Here is a 27819-nt window from a genome sequence, read left to right on the forward strand (position 1 = left end):
GATGAATTATACTATTTTCAACACTCTCCCTTAATTCATACTATCTAGACTAATGACTTCAATATCGTGTCTAAGTTCTTCACACTTTTCCTTCTTTAACAACTTGGTAAAAACATCAACCAATTGGTTTTTTGAAGTGCATAATTCCAACTTTATCTTCCCTTTGGTTACTTGATATCTAATATAGTGAAATGTGGTCTCTATGTGTTTGCTTCTTCCATAAGCCACAAGATTCATAGCTAGGTTAATGGCAAATTCGCTGTCCACCATCATGTGCACTCTTTCTTATGCCTTCAGTTTTAGTTCTTCCATTAAAGCATCTAACCACACAGTTTGGCAAGCACTCATGATGGCTACAATGTACTTAGCTTCACATGAGGATAAGGCAACTACATCCTGCTTCTTGAAACACCAACTCACAGGAGCATTACCTAGATGGAATAAGTAGCCAATTGTCCTCTTCCTATCTAATTTGTCACCACATCAATCTACATCAGAATAACCAATCAACATGTTGTTGCTTCTGTTTGAACTTGCAGGATACAAAATCCCATAACCAATAGTTCCTTTTAAGTACCTCCACAATCTCTTCACTGCACCTAAGTAACTTTGTTTAGGGGACTCTATAAACCTGCTAACTAATCCAACTCCATATGTGATGTCAGGCTTTGAATTGCACACATACCTCAATGAGCATATCATTTGCCTATACAGTGTCTTACCCACTTCTTGGTCTATTTCTCCTTGGCATAACACAATTCCAGCCTCAACAGATATTGCTACTAGATTGTAGTTCATCATTTGAAACCTATGCCATACATCAAAAGTATACTTCCTTTGGTGCATGAAGATTCCTTGCATAGTTCTTTTGAATTTTATGCCTAGGAAATAAGACAATTCTCCTAAATTTGTCATCTCAAATTCAGTCTGCATCTCATGCTTAAATGCTTGAATATTATTGAGCTCTCCACTAGTAATGAGAAGATCATCAACATATAGGCATAGTATGAGAAGGTTTGTTGTATTATTTCCCTTCACATACACACCATGCTCATTTGTGCATTTTGTGAATCCTAGTTGTGGCAAGAAAACATCTATTCTTCTGATCCATGCACTGAGAGCTTACTTCAGCCCATTAAGACCCTTATACAACTTGTACACTATTTCCTCTTTGCCTTTAGTTTCAAACCCTGGTGGTCGAGTCACAAATACTTCCTTATCAATAGGTCCATTAAGAAATGCTGACTTCACATCAATTTGATGGATCTCTCATCCATTGTAGCTAGCTAGACTGATCACAAGTCTTATTGTTTAGAAATACTAAGAGAAAATAGAAATGCTAGATAAAAATGAAACAAAAATGGTATCATAATTTCCTTAATACATTTATAATTTTCGCGTTTTTTTTTCAGGTTCAGGTTATCCGAAACCCAACGGGTTCGGGAATGTTATCTTTATTTTCAATTCCGTTGAGTTCGGGTTCAGGTTTTGAATTTCGGGTTTGGGTATGTACAAACCCGACCCCTATCCGTCTCGTTGCCATTCCTAGATTGAATGGATTCAATTGAATGATTATAAAGAAATTAACCAACATATTATACATCAAATACGATGGACTTAACTCGTAAATAATTAACTAATTTATTTTTATGTTTTAATCATGAAAATTAAATTTACAATGGTTGTTTGTTATGTAAGATAAGTGAATTTAAACTAATTATTTGCTCAATATAAATATTAACCCAAAATACAAAAATATATTTCTAGAAATATTGGGAAATAAAGTGTCTCTCATTAACTCAGAAACTTAGAGCGTTTAATATTAGTTTTTCCTTTAGATCATATAATGATGTTTTACTGTAAAGATGATATTTTTAGTAATAACATTCAGGTTATAATGGGGATATATAGTATGTACTCTTTTTGTATATAAAAAAGAAAAGACAATGAGGAAAAAACGTTTAGCCAATTTTAAAATTGTATCTCTTTTTATTAACTTTATATCCTTAATCAATATAAGATGCATCTAGAGTAACTACTTAGAAAATTTCAATTATAAATCAATACATTAATACTCAGACTTAAATGCATTATTAATTATCAATTCGTTTATCCAATAGTATAAGACCTTACTATATCCTATATATTTTACTATGTCAATGATGAAATGTATGGTTCTTTATGGATAAGGCGAAAGATATTATTCATTATACAAAATATGCATTATTGATCCAGCTAATTGGATGATTTGACGAGATTAGTGTCATCATATCATGGGCCATCGAATTACTGTTTAATTAATTATTTATAAATATAAAATTAATAAAATATTTATAAAAGTAAAAGAAAGAATTAGGACTCCTACATCATGTGTTGCATGTGAATATGGTGGTCAATACAAGAGTCCGCCATTTTCTCAAAAGTCAAAACGAAATTCGGCCTCCAAATTAAGGTCTGAAGAATGAGAATTGATGTTGTAGAATCAACAAAAATTGTTCAACTTTGAAGAAACATAGACAACTATGTCTATAGCGACCCACAATATTGGGGAGGAGGAGCAACCTACCATATCACTGTCTTTGAGTATGTTTCGAAGAAATTGGTTCTTTGGGATTTAGGGTTTCATTTCCTTCTTTATGGTCCCTATGATTGATGACAATATATGAGGTGTTGTCTATCGTTTTCTTCCTTGTGGTCTCTAGAGTTTTGTCCCCTATTGAATGTTTTCCTATTTTATTTTCTGGTTTGGGAAGACAAGTGGATTTTCTCCAAATAACCCTAACCAAATCTGCTTTTTAATATTTTAGGAATAGTATGAATATGAGAAAATGTTAATTAATGAATGAGTATGAATGATTAGATTTTATTGCTAATAAAGCGGCAAGTCTAGCATGCGCTTTTTGTGGTGTTTGCTGCTCGGGTTGATTGAGTTCAGAGATGTGGGTGTAAAAAGAAGAAGGATCATCTCCTGTATTAGACATGTGAATTATTGTTTGTACTACTGTGTAAAAATGTGATAATAAAATGATAAAAATGTCATAATATATATTTTTATATTGTTTTCTATAATACTTTAGTCTTCAACTACTGAAGAGATCTCTTACTCTAAAAGAAAATATGTGTATGTGAATTTACGACCATTCCTTAGCAGTTTTTAAATTTCATTTCATTTTTTCCTTTTGAATGTTTAGAACGTTTTATTCGTGCACGCGGGTGAACATAAAAATAGTCGCGGCTTTGTGCCCAAGTACTATACCTCAAAGCAAAGTCAAGTCTATAATAAAACGTTAGTGTTTACATTAAAATAGGGAACCGCATAGTAGTATTTTAATTGTTTTATTCCTAAACTTTTAGTTGAGAAATATCTTTCAAATACTACTCCATTATCATTGAACTTTTATACGTGACATATTGATGGCAACCGTTGCCTATATTTTAGGATCGTTTTTAACTTGAAATTATGAGTCTAGAATTTAGAATTCGATTTTATTGTTAATAAAGATTTTAGGTCAATTTTTGGGTTGATATGTGTATAGTAAATGAGTTAGGGTTATGAGGAATTGAGGGTATATGACCACGGTTTGGTGATATAGGTTAGGGTTGATGAACTTATTGGAAAAGGTCTTGGCTTGTAATGTGTAGGGTAGAGATTTGTGGCTGTTTGGACGAAAGGTATGTGTGTAGGGTTGGATGACCATGGTTGGGTACGTTTTATAGGCTTGAAGGCTACGACTGAGTATAGTGGTTAAAGGATGACCTTGATAGGAATGTTTATAGGAGATGGAGGATGATTGGTATGATTATGATGATGAAATGGATGGAAGATGGGCACAATTTTGATGGTATTTGTGGGAGTAAGAATGATGTGTGCATGAGTCACTTTGAATGTGGAAAAAAATGAAAGGTGAGACACCACAAGTATGGAATACTTGATAAGTTGAGTGATGTCTGCTACAAGCTAGGAAGCTTGATACGAACTACAATGGTGGCCATGACCAACCTTGGGTTTTTAGGAGAATCCTCTCAACTAAACAACTCAGATTTTAATCCAAAATAAACTTGATTCATTCATTCATTCATGATCAAAATCATACATAAATTGGGAAATTCTGAAATTTGAAATCCTAATTAAAGCAAATAATTTAATAGTTTTAGTTGGAGTTCAATAGTTGATTTGATTTGCCCTCGTGTGTTGGCCGAATTCCCTTGAACTAATCAGTCATGTGCTTACTTGATTTTGACAAATTGGTTGTGTCTTATCTCTTGCTCAGCTAAATTGACAGGGATAGATTCTCCTAGGAATTAGCCTTGAAAAGGAAAGTTCATAATTGGTTTGATCTTCATGGTTTGGTTGCGAGTTTGAATTTAAACTTGAATGAGATGATTGGCATATTATCCTTGAAAATCTGAATTTAAAAGATGAAGATCGCTAAAGGGGATTCGCACGCCAACTTGGTTGAAGAGCCTTGAATGAGTCTTGATTACTTGCATTTCTTGAATGAGCCTTAACTTGAATGTCTTGAATGAGACTTTATTACTTGCCTTTCTTTAAATAAGCTTGAACTGAATTTGAAATGGTCATCCATTTGTTTTCAAATTCTTCTCAATTTATGTCTAGGCTGATTGGATTGAAAACTTGCATTATTAGACTCTCTCCACGCCAATTTGAAACTGGCCTATCAATGCTATCTCCTTGCTTAATTACTATGATGATTATGTTAGAAATTTATAATTTTTAATTAAGGTGGGCATCAAATATTTGATACAATGGTATCGACTATTTATTTCGGGGGTTACATTATAAGTGATCTAATTACTAGCACCCCATAGATTTCTAAAAGCTGATAACAGATATGGGCTTAATGGGTAGATACCCATCAGGTTAACTCATAGGGGATAATAGGAACCCTATAAGTTAACGCATAAGGAAAGTTATGGTTCCCAACACACCAAATCATATTCAGTTTTCTCTTCTCCCCATTAGAGTGAAAACGCAAGTCCATAGAGGAATCATGGATTTGATTGAGGAAGACCATCATACCAAAACCCCTCTCAGAAACGCAGATCATAGGAGCATATCCAAGAACATGGATTTAGGTATGACACAATATCCTTTGTTTCATATATGTGTGAGAATCATGAGATTCAAGATCATATGATTGATATTTCACCAATCATAAGGAATTCACAACAAGTGGTATCAGAGTATAAGTTCTAAATTTTTATGATTCTCCATGAATGGCATTTTCTCAAATCTTGTATGAACCCTAATTTTAATTTAGAGATTTTATGCTTCTGCTATCATGTCATAAAGATTGGCAATTTAGGGTTTAATTTGGGAATTTTTGCAATCTGATTGTTGACTCTCATTATATGTCAATATATTTATTTGGAATCATGTATACTTTTGTTCTCTGTTGAAGTTGAATTCTCATTGTAAGCGTTATTGACTAAAATTTTGAATTGTGCAATTAGATTAAGGCATTGTTCTATGACTGTTTTGGTGCGGCAAATTTTTTTGTGTGTTTAAATTATCATATTTGTTCTATGATAATCAAAGTGTACATACTTTTAGTGACTTATATTGCTATGCATCTGTGCAAGTATTTTTTATCCAAATGATTTCTTTGTACCGTTTCTTTAAATAGCTTGCACTGTTTTGATTTGGAATTATATGGAAGAAATTTGTGGGATTAGATTTGGTAATCATAAAAGATATCAAATCTGAAGGTTTTAATTCCAAGATTATATTTTTTGTAATGGACTCATATTGTGTTTTTCTTTTGTCTGATAATTATTTTGAATTAATTAATGCAATATGTTGCCAAAGTAACAACCATTGTGAAAATTAATTGAAATTACACAGATGAGTATGAGATTATTTATGCGAATTATGTTCGGCCCAAAAGAAGACACAATTTGGCCAAATAATAACATACCTGTGATGATAAATATGTAACAATTATAAAGTTTCTTTTTCATGTGAATAAAAGTTGGTCCAAAGAAAGACTATTGTTTGACAGAACTAATTGTTAATATTTGATCATTACGTTGAGAGTACCACTTATAAATTAATTTCTCTGTCCAAAGACTAGAAATTATTGTTGTGATAGGTATCTTGTGATGGGTCTATTATGTGAACATGTCTTTTGTTTATATATATTATATGACTTGTTTGTTTAGAATTGAACATGTTATTAATTCTTTGTCCTATGGATTCAGTGTCTTTTACCAATGCTGCAAATTTTTCTGCTCAAATCAGTAGCATCTCATTGCTGAATGGGATAAACTTTAAGGTTTGGAAAGAAGCCATAGAAATTATTCTCGGCTGTATGAATTTGGATCTAGAACTTCATGTCGAGAAATCCATTTCCACTGCGGAAAACCTCGATGAGGCTAAAATTGAGAAATGGGAATGCTCTAACCGAATGTGCATGAATGATCATGAAATGCTCTATTTTAGATGCGTTTTGGGGCTCTATATCTTAGAGTAAAAGTACAAGAAAGTTCCTTGAAGAAATAGAATAATTCTTTGCCAAGAATGAAAAGGCGGAGACGAGTACCCTTTTGGCTAAACTCATCTCCATGAAGTATAAAGGCAAATGGAATAAAAGGGAGTATATTATGGAGATGTCTAATCTCGCATTAAAACTCAAGTCACTTAAGTTAGAGCTTGGTGATGACTTGCTCCTGCACTTGGTTTTGGTCTCTCTTCCTTTGTACTTTGGGCAATTCAAAGTGAGTTATAATACTCAGAAGGATAAATGGTCCCTTAATGAGCTTATATCTCACTGTGTGTAAGAGGAAGAGAGGTTGCAGAGAGATAATACTGAAAGTATTCACTTGGCTATGACCCCTCAAAATAAAAAAAGAAAGAGCAATAAGGGTGTTGCGAAAGGGCCATCCCAGCTAAAGAAATTGAAGAATAATGAGGAATTTACTTGTTACTTTTGTAAGAAGCAAGGGCACATGAAGAAAGAGTGTCCTAAATTTGCCTCATGGCATGTAAAGAAGGGTAAATTTCTCACTCTTGTTTGTTCTGAAATTAATTTGAGTTTGTACCCAATGATACTTGGTGGGTAGATTCTGGTGCTACTACTCAGATTAGTATCATTAAGCAGGATTGTCTGTGGAGCCGACAACCAAGTGATGATGAAAGATTCATCTTTGTGGGCGATAACAAAAGGGTTACAGTTGAGGCTATTGGAATATTTAGATTATGTTTAAGAACTAGTTTTCATTTAGATTTATTTGTGACATTTGTTGTACCGTCGTTTAGGCAGAATTTAATTAGTGTTTCCAGCTTGGACAAATTTGGTTTTTCTTGTTCTTTTGGAAATAATAAAGTTAGTCTCTATCAAAATTAAAATCTTGTTGGTTCTGTTTCTTTTATTGATAATCTATATATGCTTGATGTTTCCAGTTCCACTAATGAAATAGTGCAAACAAATTCACGTGGCACAAAACCAAAATTAAAAGAGAATAAAACCACCTTATGGCCAAGCATTTAGGTCATATATCTAAACAAATAATTCAAAGACTTGTGTCGGATGAAATTCTTGACCCTTTAGATTTATCAGACTTTGAGGTCTGTGTTGAGTACATAAAGGGAAAACAAACAAACAAAAGAAAGTTAGGTGTCGAAAGAGCTAAAGATGTCTTAGAACTAATACATACATATATATGTGGTCCTTTCCCTATGGCTTATTGGAATGGACACTAGTATTTTATTACGTTCATAGACGATTACTCTAGGTACGGCTACCTACGCCCCGAAAAATACTTCTCAAAAACATTGCGGAAAAATGGGTACATTTTTTTTTTGAAATGGGGATGTATAAAATTGTTTCCTTTTTAAAACCTTCCTTTTCCGGGACATCACTTTAAGTAACTCAAATGCGGAATGTTGAACTTCAAATTGGAAAGAAAATTAAGGCTGTCAAATCTGACCATGACGATGAATACTATGGCAGATATGATGGATTAGGAGAACAATGTCCAGGGCCATTTGCACGTTTCCTCAGAGAGTGTGAAATTGTTTCGCAATACACTATGCTAGGCCAACCTAGCATGAATGGTGTTGTTGATTGACGAAACCGAATTCTTAAAGATAGAGTGAGAAGTATGATTAGTCATTCTTCCTTACCAGAGTCTCTTTGGGAGGAAGCTTTAAAGACTGTAACTTACATCCTTAATAGGGTGCCAAGTAAAGAAGTTAACAAAACCCCATACGAGCTTTGGACTAATAAAAGACCAAGCTTGAAACACTTGCATATTTGGGGTTGTCCACCTGAGGCGCGGCCTTATAGACCGCATGAAAGAAAACTGGACTCAAGAATAGTTAGTTGTTATTTTGTTGGCTATGTTGAACGCTCTAGGAGCTATAACTTTTATGATCTCACTTCAAGACTCTTTTTTGAGACGGGAAATGCAAGATTTCTTAACAAAGTTGATTTTGGGTGGGAAGAGAACATAAGTAATGTTGTATTTGAGGAAGAACCTGTCACTGATAGTGAACAAGTTCTTGTGCCCATTACCGTTCATGGAATAAATTCGGTAATAGAAGATAAAGTTCAGAATATTGTCCCTGACAGTATTCCAACAGTATTCCAGAATGAGACAATAATGAGGTTCTCCCTCAAGTACCTATAGAACAAATTCAACAATCTTAAGAAGTAGAAGTGCCATTAAGGAGATCCACTAGAGATAGGAGAAATGCAATTCCTGATGATTATAATGTATTTCTTCAAGAACATGAGGATGACATTATGAGATGAAGTCTTTGCATGATAATGATGTTTGGGATCTTGTTGAATTACCTGAAGGTGAGAAACCCATTGGTTGTAAATGGATATTTAAAACCAAGAGGGATTTGGAGGGTAATATTGATAGATATAAAGCTCATCTAGTTGCTAAAGGCTTCACTCAGAAAGAAGGCATTGATTATAAAGAAACATTCTCTCCAATATCTTTGAAGGATTCTTTTAGAATAATATTGGCACCAGTAGCTCATTTTGATTTAGAGCTACATCAGATGGATGTTAAGACTGTGTTTCTAAATGGTAACCTTAAGGAAGCGATCTATATGGTGCAACAAGAAAACTTTGTGTCAGCTGGCTCAAAGTCAATGGTACGCACTTAAATAAGCTTCTCGTAAATGGAATCACAAATTTCATCAAGTTATTACCTCATATGGTTTTTAGGCAAATAAAGTTGAAGATTGAGTATACTATAAGTCCAGTGTGAGTAAATTTATATTCCTAGTATTATATATCGATGATATACTGCTTGCTAGTAATGATATGAGACTATTGCATAAGACTAAGAGATTTCTAACGAAGAATTTCGAAATGAAAGATCTTGGGGAATCTTCTTTTGTATTAGGTATTCAGATACTGAGAGATCGCTCTCAAGATATCCTAAGGTTATTACAAGAAAGCTATATAGATAAAGTCCTGGATATATTTGGCATGAAAGACAGTAAACCAGGGGATACCCCTATAGCTAAGGGAGATAAGTTTAATCTCGAACAGTGCCCCAATAATGACCTTGAAAGATAAGATATGCAAAAGATTCCTTATGCATCTGCAGTAGAAAGTCTAATGTATGCTCAAGTTTGCACACGTCCCGACATAGCATTTGTTGTGGGAGTTTTGGGCAGATATTTGAGTAATCCTGGAATGCATCATTTAGTGAAATGTATTATGCGTTACTTGAAGAGAACAAAGGAGTACATGCTCACTTATTAGAGGTCAGAGATCATTGGGTACTCTGACTTCGATTTTTCTGGATGTCTAGACAGTAGACACTCCAACTCTGGATATGTGTTTGTATTAGCTGGAGGGGTTATCTCTTGAAAGTCTGCGAAATAGACGCTTATAGCTCCTTCAACTATGGCTGCAGAGTTCATGGCTTGTTTTGAAACATCAGACCATGGCATATGGTTGCAAAATTTTGCCACTGGCTTACGTGTGGTCTATGGTATTAAAAGACCATTGAGAATTTATTGTGACATAATGTCAAAATTCATTGACATAAAGTTTCTGGTTGTTAAAGAAAGTGTTCAAAATGCAAAATTTTCCATAGAACGTATAGGAAAAAAGTTTATGCTAGCCGATCCATTGACTAAGGGTTTGGTATCTAAAGTCTTTCATGAGCATGTTGCTCATATAGGTGTTGCTCCTTAGGGTACCTTAGTTCAGTGGGAGTCTATATGTTTTATGATTTACTTTGGATGTTATATATAGTTTTTTACGCATAATAAAGTTGATGGTTTATTGTTCCATTTTTAAAAATTTGTGCATTATAACTATTGTGTTGCAATTAAAGACTTTGGATTGATCTCACTAAAGAATAAACGAGGACCAGTTGGAAATAAACATATTTGAGATCACATTGCATGAAATTTCCATGTCACTCATCCATATTTGATTTGTCATTGAGTATGTTAATATGGTGATCATCGTGGTCGAGTCACACTTACATGTGATGAAAGTCGTGGTGGTTCCATAATTGATTTATGAGATGGACCAGATTGTATTAAGGAGAAGTATAAATTTAAATAGCATACGGATGCGCGCCTAAAGAACCTGTGATATAATTGTATGAAGAAGATATGAAGCCCATGTGAGAGATTTTTAGAAATTTATAATTTCTAATTATGGTGGGCATCATATATTTGATATAATGATATCAACTATTTATTTAGGGGTTACATTATAAGTGATCTAATTACTAGCACCCCATAGATTTCTAAAAGCTGATAACTGATATGAGCTTAATGGGCGGATACCCATCAAGTTAACCCATATGGGATAATGACAACCCTATAAGTTAACACATAAGGAATGTTTTGATCCCCAACATACCAAATCAAATTCAGTTTTCTCTTCTCCTCATCAGAGTGAAAACGCAAGTCCTAAGAAGAATCAAGGATTTGGTTGAGGAAGACCATCATACCAAAATCCCTCTCAGAAATGCAAATCATAGGAGCATATTCAGGAACATGGATTCAGGTATGACACTACACCATTTGTTTCATATATGTGTGTGAGAATCATGAGATTCAAGATCCTAGGATTTGTATTATATCAATCATAAGGAATTCACAATAGATTCCACATGGTCCATTCGTTCCCTCCTATGACTTAACTACTTGGCCACTATTGGGCCATGGTACAAGGAATTAAAATAAATTCTCAACCCCATGCTACATGATTTTAATGAAACTAAGTAAAATACTTAGGCAATAATTAAAATAAATCTTAAGACTACCCATGAGAACTATTCTCATTTACTAATGCAATAAAATAAATCAAACTACCATGTAACACTTAAGGACATAAATATCTTTCCTCCATATGATCTATGGGGTCAATTGAGTTCTTTGTGATCTTGAGTAGTCTTAATTTGACTTTGGCCATAGTCGTAGGACCCTCTTGACATTTATTGCCCCTTGACTCAGAACTTGACCTAGGATGGTTCACATCTATTACTTATATAACAAAAAAAAAAAAAACTCTTGTCATATCAGCTATGGACACATGTCATCACCTCATGCAAAATATTTCCGCTTAAAATACCTTAGTTGCTTAATGTACAACCTCACACACAAGATAAAAACATGCATTAATAACATTCAAATGTTTTCCTCTCTCTACTTTTCTCTTCTTCATTTTTCACTCTTTCACTCTTATTCTCTTCAACAATTTATTTCTCTTCTTCTTCATCGTTTTTTTGTTTATTGTGTAGAAATGTTCTTATTTTGTAGATATGTTAATATTTTGTAGATCTGTTTTTATTTCTAGATATGTTCTTACTGATTTTTTCAATAATTTATTTATTTATTTTGTAGATGTGTTCCTTAATCCAAGAGTGTGATGTCTCCTTTGAAGCAATTATGCAGGTTAGTTTATTCTCTATGTGCATCACTTATTTTGTTTACATATTTTTATTTCAAAAGAATAACTATTTTCTCAATGAAGAAATTTGAAATCATGATGACTTTTTCACACTCAAAAAATGAAACAGGTCTTCTTCTCTTCCATATCTTTCTGTCACGTTTCATCACTCATTCTCTCTCTACTTTTCACTCATTCATTTTATCACTCTTCCACTCTTCTCTTCAACAATTTCTCTATCTTCTTCTTCATTGTTTTTTTCTTTGTTTATTTTATGGTTTTGTTCTTATTTTATAGATATGTTCTTATTTTGTATATATGTTCATATTTTGTAGATCTATTTTTATTTTATTGATATGTTCTTACTAATTTTTCATTGATATTTTTATTTCCCAGATTCGTCCTTACTCCATGAGTGAGTTGTCTCCCTTGAAGCATTATACGCATGTTAGTTTTTCCTTTATGTGCATATGTTATTTTGTTTATAGATTTTTCTTTTAAAACAAATTATTATTTTCTTAAACAAGATATATGAATTGCCTACGGAACAACTAAATATAATAAAAATGGTGAAAAGCTTTTTCTTTGTTGTGTTATGTTACTTACAATATATTGTTTTATGAATGATAATTTATGTACTCAATATATGGAGTGAAAAGGTACTCACTTTGAGCTTTATTCTTAACGTGGACTTTGAAGTGCCATTTTGTATAGGAACTTAGCTGCTAAGTTTTTCTAAGAAAGGAAAGAAGCATGTGTGCTATTATACGTTTAAACATTTCTTCAACTATTGTCTAGAAAAATAGTTATTGAAGATACTTTGAACAAATTCATTGTGGTATTACGATTTATAGTATTATGAGCAAGTCATTTTCTTTATGAATAAGGTATCTCATTTTTTCATGTAAAGAAACTTGACTCATTAATTCTTGTTTTATATACATACATTAAGTCAAAATTCTTAGTAACTTCAACGAAAAGAGACTGCACATTGGAATCATTCTTAAGTATCATAAAGATGGCCTATTAATATTTAGAGTTAATTACACTAACCCCTGAGTTTTAGTGAAATTACACAAACCATCCCTCACTTTTCTACACCTACACAAACTCCCCTAATTTTTTTACTTTCATTACACTGACCACCCCCGCATGATAAATAAGTGTAATATTTTAAACAAAAAAATATGATAAATGCAATTAAGTTAAACAAAACATGGTATATTGTGAGGAAAAATCCAAATAATATACAAATCAATGTATCTTTATTACTTTTGGTTATAAAATGCATCAACAATTCTAAAGAGATATCATTTAAATTACTCTTATACTATATCGTAACGAACCAAAAATAATAAAGAGGAACCGACTCATATATTATTTGGATTTGTCTCCACAATATACCATGTTTTGTTTAACTTAATTGCATTTATCACATTTTTTGTTTAAAAAATTACACTTATTTCTCATATAGGGTCTGTGTAGGTGTAGAAAAATGGAGGTGGTTTGTATAATTTCACTAAAACTCAGGGGGTGTCAGTGTAATTTACTCTAATATTTATGATTGTTGCTCTTTATATGTTTCAACTGAAATTTATTTTCATTTCATTTGTCTACCTAAACAATATATTGAAAGACATTAAAATATAATTAAGAAAGAAATCTTTAAATATATTTATTTTTATTTGATTGGATTATTTGTTTATTTCAATTTATAAAATTGGAATCTTATCATTGTTGACGCCTAACACCTTCTATTAACAATTAGTTTTAATTTGATGATAAGAATTGAATTGAAATAATTGTGTTTCCAATATATTATATATTTAATATTTGGTTATAGATTACACAGTTACATATATGCAATTATAAATATTAAATTTACATTGGAGAAATGTTACTAATATATTCTTACCATCAATGCTATTCAAATTTCAAAACGATAATTTAAAAATCAAATGACTATTAAAACTAAAACTTAATCATATCTATTTCATAATTATGTAACAGATAATGAATCCAATGTTTGAAAACTAATGATATAAAATTAAGATAAAAAATGTTAGTTATTCAAACAAAATTTAATTAAAAATAGTAAATAACTAGGAAATGAAAATAAAATGATTTTAAGATAAATGTAATACTAAAAATAAAATATAAATAAAGAATAACTTAAGACATTACTTTTCTTTTATGTAGTTTAGTTTATGAGTTTAATTTTTTTGCATTATAAATATAATTTTCTCTCTCTGTTACATAATTATATACCATTCTATATATGACTTATGTAGTAATTATTAACATAAGATTTATTGACATTATAAAATTTATTTACATTATTAATATCATTTTATATTTATATTATTCTAAGGTTACTAGAGAGAAACATCTGAAAATGAGAATGTAGAATTATGATTAAGGTTTTAATGATGCATAACGAAGTAATACACGAATTTCTTAATTCAATAAAATAAAATACAATTTCAATAAATTAAATTTTAAATTAAATTTTAATAATGATGAGACAATAATTTTTGATAAATTCAATTTCAGTAATACACGTGTATCTTAATTTCCGTAATGATGAGATAATAAAATTTCAATAAAGTCAATTTCAACTAATTATACATATCAAAATAATGTATATTAATTCAAATGTAAGGGTATGCATGAGTAATTAATAGACTTAAACACACATATCAATAATTCATGGTAATTCAATAATGTTCGATAAATTTGATGTTTGATTATAGATTACACGGTTATGACATTTGCAATTATGAAAATTAAATTTGCATCGGATAAACGTTAATAATTTATTTTTATGCTATTCAAATTTTAAAATATTGAAATGATTATATTTGGATTTAAAAACTAATGACTATTAGAACTGAATCATAATAATATCTTCATATCTATTTCATAATTATGTAACTTATAAGAAATTCAAAGTTAGAAAAATTATCAAATGTTTACACATAATTTTCAAATAAAAACAATTGTATAAAAAATTAAAATAATGATCTAAAAATAAGATACAAAATGTTAATTTATTAAAACAAAATTTAATTAAAAATAGTTAATAACTAGAAAATGAAAATAAGTAAAATTATAAAATAAATATATAGTAGTAAAAATAAAAACACATATTTTGAACATATTATAAACTAAAGTTTAATTTATTGTAATCATTTTGATATGTCTATTTTTTGTTTCAACTCATACAAATATAATATTTATATTCTATTTTTAAATTATTACATGACTCTATTTAACTTAAAACTTGGATTTTTCATTTAAATATAAATATTAAATACATTTTTCAATGTCAACCAAATCGATCCGTGAAAATTGTATGGGTATACTGCTAATTACATATAAAAAGAGCTGGAAATTATTCAGAATGAGAGTTAAGTAGAAAAAAGTAATATTAAGTAATAATTCTTTTAATGTAATTGTTATCATCATAAAATTTTATCCAAAATATATTTATAATGCCAAGTAAAGAAAGAATAACATTTTTTTATATTTCCGAGACAATAAATATATCTTATTTTTCTTTCAATACTTACTTGACTTAGTATTATAAATATATTTAAGTTAGATTATTGAGAGAATTTGATTTCTCTTATTATGATTGATATTTTTTTAGTGCAAGAGATTTTAACCTCTAATTCATTAAATATTGATTCGATTTATTGTTTTAATAATTTCTCGACATTAAATTAAGGAGAAGTTACATGTTTTTATTCACCTTTGTCTTCCTTTGTTATTGAAGTGTTTGACTAAGAAACTAATAAGTCCACCTCTAATAAGTCACTTGAAAGTAACTAGCTTATAAGATAGTCCGATTAAACAATTTTATATTATCAACTAGCTTATAAGTTCTGAGTTTTTCCCTCTCTTGTCTCATAAACAATTTTATAAGCTCTTAGCTTATAGTCTACTTGTGCTAAACATAGTCAATGATCTGTTTAATATATTAGGGAGTGTCGAACATAATTCTTTAATATTGACTTAATAGTTTTCTTAACATTTCATAAATAATCTCAAAGTTACAATCACCAATTCGTATAACCTTAATATATTTTACAGTTTAGGTGGAATTTTAGTGAACCTTTACTCTAATAATTTAATTTTGAGTGTAATGTGAATGTATGATCAGCATAATGATTTATATATATTTATTACATCATTCATTATCTATTTTTTTGAAAAATTAATAATGATAATTAAACATAAATGGTAAATGATATAATGACAGATAATAATGTATAAAACTCATTCACTATTCGTACCTCTATATTTTTTCTCTTTAATTTTTTGGATTTAAATTTGATTAATTGTACACAAAATAAAAGATGAATCGGCGGAATGATATGACCCGAATTTTTTTTAACTTGGGTACAGGTTGTGTCCAGGGAAACAAGAACCCATAATTTTCATGTCTTATGTTTCAAACCAATCAAATTTCAAGAAATAATATTAAAATATTAATTTATGTTTATATAATTTTTATTAAATGGGTGAAGTTTCTCATTGACTTAGCACACTAAGTGAGACATGAATGTGGACATGTAATATCACAAACAAAAAGGAAGTTTGATATGTGCACAATTTAAGATTCCTAGTATCTCGCTACTCTTGGTTTCAATGGTTGAAGTATTCCACTTCAATCATTTCCTTGTGCAAAAACATAATACAATGAATGTACTTATTAATTTGCAATCCATAGGAATGTTGGCTCCAAAGAGCATGATGAAGTGGGAGGATGTTAGTAGTTTCTTTTAAACATACTGGTTAACATAATCTCAAAAAGAATGTTTTAGTGCATGCATACTAACCATGTTAATATATATATATATATATATATATATATATATGAGGAATCCGTTTACACTTAAGTTAAGTTGCACTAGTTACACTTAATTTCAATTATTCTAAATAACTATAAAGTTTTACTCATTTAGTCTTTTGGATTTAAGAAAATCACTATGCTAGAGTTGTCGTTCAACAACGCTTATTTTAGATGTATAACTACGCTTTCATGCGCTTTCTGTTTGACCGCAGTAGTATATGATCATCATTAATAGCACTTCACAAACGTTGTTGTATTGATTATATACCACAGTGCAAAACACAAAAAGCGTTGTCATATAGTGCATCAATACAACAGTGCATCGTTCACAAAGCGATGTCATATAGGTCTTACATAAACAACGCATTTTATAGGTCTTACTAATAGCGCTTATTGTTGCGCTGTTGAAGTTCATATATTTAACAACGTAATAACATAAAAGTGTTGTTGTATTATTTATAAATTTTCTCAAACAACACCTTAATACAATAGTGTATCACACGCATAGCGTTGTTGTATTAATAATGTACAACAACGCTTTCTATAGAAAGTGTTATGTATTTATCATTTACAATAGCGCATGTCAGGGTTTCCCCTAGAATTCACTGTTGATTTGTATAAATTAATACTTGCATATGCATTTATTAGCATAACAAACATTCTCAACAACACAGACATTTATACATTCTGAACAACACAAACACATTAATACAGGTCACAAGTTTGTTTTATTAAACATCAATACAATAAAAAGTACAAACAATGAATATCATGCCAATTATGTTTTTGACAGAGTACATAATTACAAATAAAAAATTACACAAATTACAAAGAAACAATATTATACAAATTACAAACAATGAAAATAAAGCTATAACTATACAAAGACTACTTGCATCTACGTTTTTATTTTCTTTGATTGTTTTTGTGTTGTAGGGTCATCCCTGTTTGGATGAGCATATTGATTTACCCAATGTCCTTCATCATGATCATCTCTTGTATAGAAATCATCCTCCGTAGTTGATCCGCTCTCACGTGACTGATATGTCCCAAAAAAGGTTTATCTTCATCAATATCTTCATATTCTTGGTCATTAATATTATTGACGATTATTTTGTTAGTTAAAAGAACAATGAACAATTTCATATCACTTGAGTCACTAACATAGAATAGTTGTTGAGCTTGTGATGCTAGAATAAATGGCTCTGTATATCCTGACCTATTAAGATCCACTTGCATGAACCCTAACTCATAAACTCGGAAGCCATTGTTGTTATCAACCCACATACAATAAAAAACCGGCATCCAAAATATTGTATAATCCAATTCCCATATGCGTTCAATCTCTCCAAAGTATGACATGTTCGCATATATTGGGTTTCTATCTTGCATTTTACTTTGATCATCTTGTTTTTCCGTATAAAATGTGAACCTATTAATTAAGTAACCAGTGTAGGATAAGACATGAAGGCTTGGACCATTGACTAACCATTTCAATCTTTCGGAAATCGAATGTGCATTTATATTCAACTCCTCATCAATGTAATTTTTTAGCCACTTTATGAAACACCGATTATGCTCTGTGGAAATCCAATTTTAATTCTTACTTGGTAACACTTCCTTAGCATCTCCTTGTGTGTTCCAACATATGGCTCAACTTCGTCGGCATTATATAAAACATATAAGTGCACTTGCTCCAATTCGGTTCTTGTTATAGTCAATACTTCATTCCCATTAATACCTTCACCAAATATTTTTTTGTATATCGAGGTTTTGGAATGCCCATGAAATCACCATCGGTAAGGTATCCGATACAAAAATCAAGAGCTTCTTCAACAACATATCGCTCGACAATACAACCATCTGGTCTTGATTGGTTCTTCCATACCCTTTTAATGTCTTCATATAACGCTCAAATGAGTACATCCATCTCATACAGGAAGGGCCACATAGTTGTGTCTCTTGAACAAAATGAATGCTTAGATGAACCATTATGTCAAAAAAAGAAGGTGGGAAATACATTTCAAGCTCACACAAAGTCAAAATAATTTATCTTTGCAATGCAGGTAATTTCTTAGGGTCAATCACTTTGCTACAAATTACCTTGAAGAAGAAGCATAACCTAGTTATGGTTCCTCGAACTTTTTTAGTTAGAATTGACTATATTCCAATAGGCAAGAAATGCTCTATAAGTACATGACAATCATGAGACTTAAGACCTTTTAACTTGAGGCATTTTATTGATACGATGTTCTGAATGTTGGAAGAGTACCCTTATAGAACTTTAACACCATGATTAAATTTACAAAAATTTCATTTTCTCCTTCCTCGACAAAGTATAAGTTGCTAGAGGTAGAAATGTACATTTTCCCTTCATTATCGGCCCCAATTACTTTCTTATTCCCATATTAACCAAGTCCAACATTGCATTCACGTCATCTTTGGTCTTACCAGAGACATTGAGTAAGGTACCAAGGAGACTTTCAAACACATTTTTTTCAATATGTGTAACATCGAGGACAATCCAGAAATTAACATAGATAACATCACATATTTGTGCTTCATTCATAGAGAAGGAGGTAGATTGTATATCACCAACATCACTGGTCATGTACTTTGGGAGTAAATTTGAACATTATGTGGGTTAATTCTATCTATTGATAATACAAGGCGTAGATTTTTTGATTCTTCACCAAAACTAGAATAGTTGTGATCAATTTTTCTCCATTGAGGAGAATCTACAAGATGCCGAATCTTGCCATCTTTAATCTTTTCTTCATCAAGCCATGTCAAATTTTTTGCATCTTTGGCATTGCTAAACATACATTTGAATCTTGCTTTAATGGGAAAATACCATACAACCTTTTCAGGAATTGAGTCTTCTTTCTTATATCTTGATGCATTACATTTAGGACAAAACTTTAATGAAGCATACTCATTAAAAAATAAGATGCAATCATTTTCACAAGCATGTATCCTAGTATAGTCCATGCCTATGAAGCATAACATTTGTTTTGCATCATAGGTTCGAGAAGGGAGTACATTATCTTCCGGCAACATATCCTTCAAAAGTACAAGCAAGTCAGTGAAACTCTTATCAGTCTATCCATTAACATATTTCAACTTTTACAACCTTGACACCACTATCAATCTTGTGAATTTAGTACAACCATCATTTTCTCAGCATCACTTATCAACCGCTGAAACATCTTAGGACAATCCTGAAGATTCGTTTCGACAACGTTTGCCATTTCCTCGACACGATCGTCTTCATATGCATATGTGTAGTTGTCTTTCATATGCATCTCATCATCACAATCCATAACGTCTATCGTCTCATCATATCTTGTCCAACATGTGTAACTTTGATCAATATCGTGACACACAAAATGAACTTTTAACTCATTTGGAGTAATTCGATTTGAGTAACAACATCTTAAGCAAGGACATATCAGCATTCTTAATAACAAACCTAACAAATGATTTCACTCCTTCTTCATACTCATGCCTTCATACTCATTCGTCAATCGATTGACACTCATCCATTTTCAATCCATTTTCTATGAACAAAAAATATAAATGAGTCGGAACTCGAAGATGCATAAATCTCTAAAGTTTGGAGTTAAGCTCACCAAGCAGAGCAAATGCATTATTACGTAATTAAAAATGGGGGAACCCTAACTCATAATGTAAGCTCAATGAGTCGGAACTCGGAAACTTCAACTCAATACAAGCTAAATGAGTGAAATCACTCAATACAAGCTAAATATAATGTAATTAAAAAGGCAAATAACTATAAGAAAAACTCACTTTCAATTCAGTGTTGAATGTGTGAATGGTGATTTTGAGGTTAAACGAGTGAAGGTTTTTCGAAATCGGCGTTGAATAATTTTCATGTTGCATGAGTGAATGCTTTTTGGTTTGAATGAGTGAATGATGATGAGGTTGAATGATTTTCGAGGTCGATTTTGAGAGTAAATGCATTTCGCTGCTGAGTAAATGAGTGTTGGGATTGCTGATGAATGTGTGAGATTGCGGGAATATTTTAATTTTTTAAGGTCTCATAATATCTTCAACATCGCATAATGACGATGATTCTATCAATGATACAAATTCAACAACACATAGTAAAGATGACGCTATCAATGATACCTAATCAACAACACAACATTAAGGAAACGCTATGGAAGAACTTCCTATTCAAATATAAAGAAGGTAAATGTTCCACAACGCAATCTTAAGGAAACGCTGGGGAAGATATAATATATTGCATGAAAACACATGCATATACATATATTGCATGAAAACATAACACATATACGTACATTGTATGAAAACACAAAAACTGAAAAATAAACTTAATGTTATTTCATTCCAAATACGCTCATTGACGGTATTCCCTACATCACTCCATTTATTGAATGTTAGCTTCATATTCTGCCTAAGAACAACACCAATGTAGCCTACCAATGCGTTGCCACCCTTCGAGTTAAATGGTTGACCTTTAGATTTCCATTGAACTTCTATTTTTACATCCTTACTTCTTGATCGAATCACATAATTCATGGAAGTCATTCCACGTGGAGATCGTTTTTTAGCAACGATTTGCTTGTCTTGTGGAGTCGGTGTACGTTCGTCACCATTGTGAGAACCATGATCGCCACTTTTGTAAGTCATTGATGAAGTTTTTTCAGTTTATGAGATTATGGGTTTATGAGGGTATGAGGGTTTATGAGAGTATAGGGTTTGCTGAGAGTATAAAGATTTCTTTTTATTAAGTTTGGGAGCGTAGAGGAAACGATTCATGTTTTAGATATTTAAACTGTATTACCAATTTAACGGCGCATATTAAAGGTAACATTGTTGAATAGACATCTTCAACAACGCATATTGAAAGTAGCATTGTTGTATTGACAACTTCAACAATGCATATTAAGGATGACATTGTTGCTGTATATCCAGTTGTTTACTACTTATCTTCATTAACACATCAACGACGCTACCGGGATGTAGCACTTTTGAATAGAATCTAATTGACAGTGTTATCTTAATTATATGTTGTTGAGTAGAATCTTATTGATAGCACAATCATAATTATGCGTTGTTAAACTGAACTCATTTTCCAAATTAACAGTGTATTCGTAGTTATGCGCTGTTAAGTTAACATTTGATATAACTGGGAAATATTTATACAACATGAATTTACGTTAATTAACATGAAGTTGTTGTGAAGTTGATTACTATGTAATTGTGTTTATTAATAGGAAACTGGAAAAATATTGAACATTGCATTTTGTTATTTTGTTTATTGTGTTTATTAATAAGGAACAACAAAAGTATTAAAGAAAATAATCATCCAAATAATTAACAAAAAATATAAATTAACATCCAAAATAATTGTTTTATTATTCATTCAGAGAGGCAAAAGACATTATAATGAACTAAATAATTTGGTACATGCGAATATAATGAACTAAATGATTTTGTAGAAGAGGAAATAATTTTAAAAAATTCATTGATTATTTTCCTTTTATATCCTTTCAAAATCTCGGTCCTTTTGTCAAATCAAAAGTTTTTAAAGACCTCCTTGACATGATTTAAATGAAAGAAATATTTTTTTCCTCGACTCATCTACACAAATTTTCATCTCACGCAAATCTTGTATAACAACCACTTTCCTTCTGAAATCTGTGCCCGTTTTGAAAATCAAAAGATTCTAATGAGGGGAATATATGAACTGAAAAGGTTGAAAGAACTCAATGAACTAAATAATTTAGAAATTAAATCTTCATCTAACGCAAATCTTGTATCACAGTCACTTTCCTTCTGAAATCTGAGTCCATTTGCCAAATCAAAAGATGTTAAACACCTCATTGACATAATTCTGAAACAGAAACACAACTTTAGACCTTTTAACATTTTGAACATACTCCTATAGAAACACATACTCTTACTGATGAAATAGAATATTGAGTGTACCATAATATTTATAGATGAGTAATCATTAATATTTCAACAAACGTAGATACGTATAACTACTCAACCATTAATATTTCAACAACCAAGAGACACGTAATCATTCAATCATTAATATTTCAACAAACAAAGAGACGCATAACTACTCCACTATTAATATCTCGGACGCTTAAAAAGTCGTAAAACATCAACAACACATAATTAAGCAATTGTGGTTACTATGTCAGCTTCAATAGCGCTTCCTTAAGTATGTGTTGTTGCATATATTAACATTCAAGTCAGCGCTAACATTACTGATGTTCAATAGCGCTTTGTCAAGAATGTGTTGTTGAAGTTACATAAATTGAAGCGTCTGCTTTATTATGCGTTGTTGATATTCTTCCGCCTCATTTTCAACAGCATCATTCAAAATCTCACTGTTGAATGACCGCTGTTTATTACAATATTTGGCATAGTGAATGAATGATTGAGATTGAGTGTAACTAGTATAACTTAACTTGAGTCTAAACAAATTATTCCTTATTTATATATATATATATATATATATATATATATATATAGAGAGATATATACTTTGTGGTTTGGATTTAACAAGTAGCCGATCCATAAATACACGTTACTTGTAAAAAAGATACTAGCTTCTTGGAGAAATATAAACTATTAACTGGAGTTAATTTGTCAACATAAAAAAGGTTTTTCGAAACACATTGTAAAACAATATATCATATTAATATGTTTCTTTCATTATTTAGAGCGTGGGAAATTATTTGAAGTTTATAGCTATTTGTTTTTTAATTTACTTGTCACAATTTTTTTATTTTAATTTAATAATTGGAATTAACATTTGTTAGAGTGATAATAGTTAACTATTCTAATAAAAGATATTTCATTCAAATTTAGTAATTTTAAAAGATAAAAATATTATCACCATTTGTTAACTTTCTAATTATTGTGCGTACCAAAAAAATAAATGTTTCTTAATAATTGTACAATTACTTAAATGTCATATATTTGGAAATAAAGAGTATCTCTCATTAACTTAAAAAAACTCTCTCCATAAGAGAATAAAGTAATGATGTTTTTGTTCTGGTAAAAATAATATTTTTTGTGACACAACTAAGGTTATAGTTGGGATATATAGTATGTAGGTTTTTGTATATAGAAAAAATTATAAAAACAAAAAAGAAAAAGGGAAAAATTAAGATAAAATTGTTTAGTCAATTTTAAAATTGTATCTTCTGTTCTATTTTTATTGATTCAATTTAATTAGCAGTGAACCGGCTTTTCCTAAAATAAGGAGTATAATTTTATTTTGGTCTCGGATTGGGCCACGATTCGAGCAATAACTATTTTTACCAAATATATTATACAACTATACTGATAGAGACTCTAAATTTTAGATATTTGATTAAATTAGAACAATCTCATTTTCCTTATACTTTACCCTAGGAATTAAATTGGAAGTTATATTGATGTAAAGAATATTAAGTTATGTATGTAATATTTATACACTGGCTATCATAACTCAGAAAATGAAAGAGAATAGAAAGGTAGAAAGCTTGCATGTATTATATTGATCAACTGAGACTTTATATATAGCCTTATTCAAATAAAAAAGAAAGTGTACCCAACCACATTAAGCGATTTTAATCTCTATAAACACTAAATTAAACGGCTATCTAACAATCCCTTCCTTAAACTAATGCATCAGCGTTTTAGTCTCGCTTGAGCGAGCATGATGACTGTGTGCCTCACTTAAGCTAAAGAACCACAAAGATTTGACTCCCAAAACTGGAAGTTGTCGTTTGAGTGACCCCCCTCGCTTAGGCGAGATAAATTGTCGCTTGAGCGACACCCTCTCGCTTAAGCGAGAGAACATACTGATTTTGGCTTCAAAAACTGTGAATTGTTGCTTGAGCGATGATAAGGCAAATCACAAGTGCACGATTATGTCGTCAAGTAATAAAATATTGATCCCACGAGAACTGTAAAACTACTTTAATTACAACAATTCATTTATACTTAACTCAAATAAAGAAATAAAATTGAATTTAGAACGATTGAAAAATTAACAAGAAAGATGATGAAAGTATTAAAAATGATTGAAATCTAATTTAGGGTGAGTTCCCAGGATAAGGGTTACCACCTTTACACTTACAAATCCTTGTTTTGCTTCTTTTCATGAACTTTAAGTTGTTAGGGTGAATTGCTCTTTGATATGTTTCATCCTCTCTCGAGCTCCGACATGTGTACTCAATTAAAGTCGCACCTACTCTCGTTGTACGGTTATCAATCAACTTCTTTACTTGGACCTTTCTATCCAATCACTTCGTAGCAACCCAAGGTGAATTCAAGACACCCCCGAGAATCCTAATACTACTCTCACGAATGGTCAAATAGTTTGGTTCACCTCTCGGTCCTTCCCTAATGTATCTAAATGGTGTAATTTGTTGGTCAGACAACTCACATGAATAAAACTCAGTTTAATTATTCAAATCACAATACTCAATGAAATATAAGTAAGAACAAGTTTTTATTAAATGTAAAAGGGCATAGCCCCAATCCTAGAAACAAAGGGAATTACTCACTCATGATGTAGAAGAGAATCCCAAATTCTAAACTAGAGAATTGTATTGTAAAGTGTAATTTTGTAAAGTGTTTTCATCCTTGAGGGAGAACCCTTATTTATCCTAATTACAAAATAGTGGGCTAAGCCCAACAAAACAAATCTAAAAAAAATAGGAATATAATATAACATTTATGACTTCTTTTGACCCTTCATTTGGTCTTCGCAAAACCTAACACTGAATTCCACCCTCTTGCACCCATTATGTACTCTTTTTGTCTTTAATCCATCAAACTGCACAACATAGCAAAAAACGCCCGCTCAACTCGAACAAAGAGAAACAAAGGCTAAAAGCAATCTTAAGGTCCTAATTATATGCTAAAATGCAAGTTATATGCAATGCAAATATAGCATAATTTCACACTCATCAAATCCCCTCAAGCTTATCTTTTGCTTATCCTCAAGCAAGTATTATGTCTAACTTTTACAATCATATACGAATGATGATATAGAAACTATGACCCAAACTAACAAGCAATCATATGTTAGTTTTTAAACAATCCAGACATCAAGATAAGACAATCATAAACAAATTTATTTCAAGCTAAGTCTTTGAATCTTAACAACTGCATGAATTAGGGTCACTCTTCTCTCATCACTCTCATGTGTTTAAATGTCATAGTGTTTCGCTCAGAAATTTTCATGAAAGTAAATTACTATATGCTTGATTATAGACCAAATTGTCACTGCCTGTATTTGAATGCATGCAAAAATCAAGAGGTCTTTAATTGGTTGTAATGGGCCCAAGGTAAATGACTTAAGATGGGATAGTCAAACAAATGATAATTCAAAAGGCTTACAAATGTTTCCCAAATTACTTAAACTTTTTAAACATCTGAATAATAGACCTTACTTTATCATATGATCTTTTCTCAATCAACCTTTCTCCTTACAATATTTTTTTCCAGTCTCTTCTCTTTTTGTATACTTTGTATTTCTTTTTTCTTTTCTTTTTTGAGATTTTCTAAAAGAGAATGGATGAAATTTATTTATTTTCTTCTTCACCTGTTTATGGATTCTTTCATCATACATGACCTTTTTATCTTTCTCATTGTTTCAACCAAGCATCATAAATTACCCCAAACCCTCATTTGAGTAGCTATGAAAAATCATTAAAGTTCAGGCTCAAAAGTGGACAACTAATGAGTTTTTAATGTCTATAGCAAGCGGTTGAAGATCAAAAGAAAAAGTCCTAATTACCTCTATCATTTTAATGTACACAGACAGACTTCAATCTTGAAATGGTCACAAATCAAGTTCTAGAATGTACAATCATAGAAAATTATGCACTCATGAAAGAAAAAAAGGGTTTTATGCAATTGTCAATTCAAATCAGAACCCTTATTGTGTTTCACCTTAGTTTCTCACATTTGGTACATTTAGTAAAAGTTATGAAACAAATACCTTTATTTAACCAAACTTAATTCACAATTGTCAAATCTAATGTCTTTCATGTTATTATTATATCAATAATTTTTTTTTCTTCAATGAGGGTCACAGATCAACAATTATTATTCATGCATATTTTTCATTTAAAGAGCAGATAGACAAAACATAGAACAAAGCAGAGAATAGATGAGATATGAAACATATGTGAAATGCATGATAATATGATATTCAACCTAAAAAATTAAAATTTATATGATATGCATGACAAGAATGGACTATCTAAATGAAAAATCTCCTCAAGCTTAGAAATTTACATTATCCTCAATGTAAAAATCTAAACAATACGAGAAAGAAAAAAGAAAACTCACGGGTTAGGTAGGAAGTGTCCTTAACTCATGTGCCAATTATAAGTGGTTGACTTCATTGAGTGTAGTGGAAGTACCTGCAAAAGAAGATAAAAATGTCTCAAATGGCTCATATGTCCCAGATGGACTAGGTGCAAATATCCTATTTGAATGTGACTACCAATAGGCATTGTCGTGTTAGCACTTTTCCATGTAATTTTTTTAATTTTTTATTTTTTTGAGTTTATGATTTTTTTTGCCAACACTATATATATCCCCTTACAAAGGCTCCAAACTCAGGGAGGCACTAAAGCCGATACTAAAACAATAAAATTAATGAATTAAAAAATTGTACCTCTAGCGTAGGTTGACTCCCACGAAGCGCTCGTTTAATATCATTAGCTCGACGGTTGATCATTGCGCATCACGCAAGATCCCATGAACTCATACCAAATGGTGGTTGGAGTGTTTTTACTTTCATTTTAGATGTTTTCCCTTTCTCCCAATTATCATATGTATGTATGACCCTCAAGCTCTCCTCATGCAGGTTGTAGGGGAGTGTTGAACTTGCAGTTATAGAATCACTACTCTCAGCCACTTCCTTATCAAAATGCAAAGTGACACCTACCAGCATACTTTTCTCCAAGAGATCCTCAGGTTTCACTTGAGGCACTTCTTTCACTACTTGGTTCCATATATTAACCTTGTAACATGAGTCCTCAAGAG

At 31.1% G+C, this 27819-nt stretch overlaps 1 protein-coding gene across 1 annotated transcript; it reads right to left on the bottom strand.

The window, feature by feature from the left end:
• Positions 484-27511, bottom strand: LOC109342484 (uncharacterized mitochondrial protein AtMg00810-like). Its single transcript, XM_019580462.1, has 3 exons — positions 27449-27511; positions 1127-1215; positions 484-970 (listed from the first exon to the last, which is right to left on the bottom strand). The coding sequence occupies exons 1-3, from the start codon at positions 27509-27511 to the stop codon at positions 484-486; spliced, it is 639 nt and encodes a 212-aa protein (XP_019436007.1).

This window comes from Lupinus angustifolius, chromosome LG03 (genome assembly GCF_001865875.1).
Source record: "Lupinus angustifolius cultivar Tanjil chromosome LG03, LupAngTanjil_v1.0, whole genome shotgun sequence".
Taxonomy (NCBI): Eukaryota; Viridiplantae; Streptophyta; class Magnoliopsida; order Fabales; family Fabaceae; genus Lupinus; species Lupinus angustifolius.

Coding starts and splice junctions, on each gene's coding strand:
- LOC109342484 (XM_019580462.1), bottom strand. CDS start 27,511: ATGATCAACCGTCGAGCTAATGATATTAAACGAGCGCTTCGTGGGAGT. Junction 1,216..27,448: donor GGAGTCAACCTACGCTAGAG/GTACAATTTTTT, acceptor CCTATTGATAAG/GAAGTATTTGTGACTCGACC. Junction 971..1,126: donor AAGGGTCTTAATGGGCTGAA/GTAAGCTCTCAG, acceptor TCTCATTACTAG/TGGAGAGCTCAATAATATTC.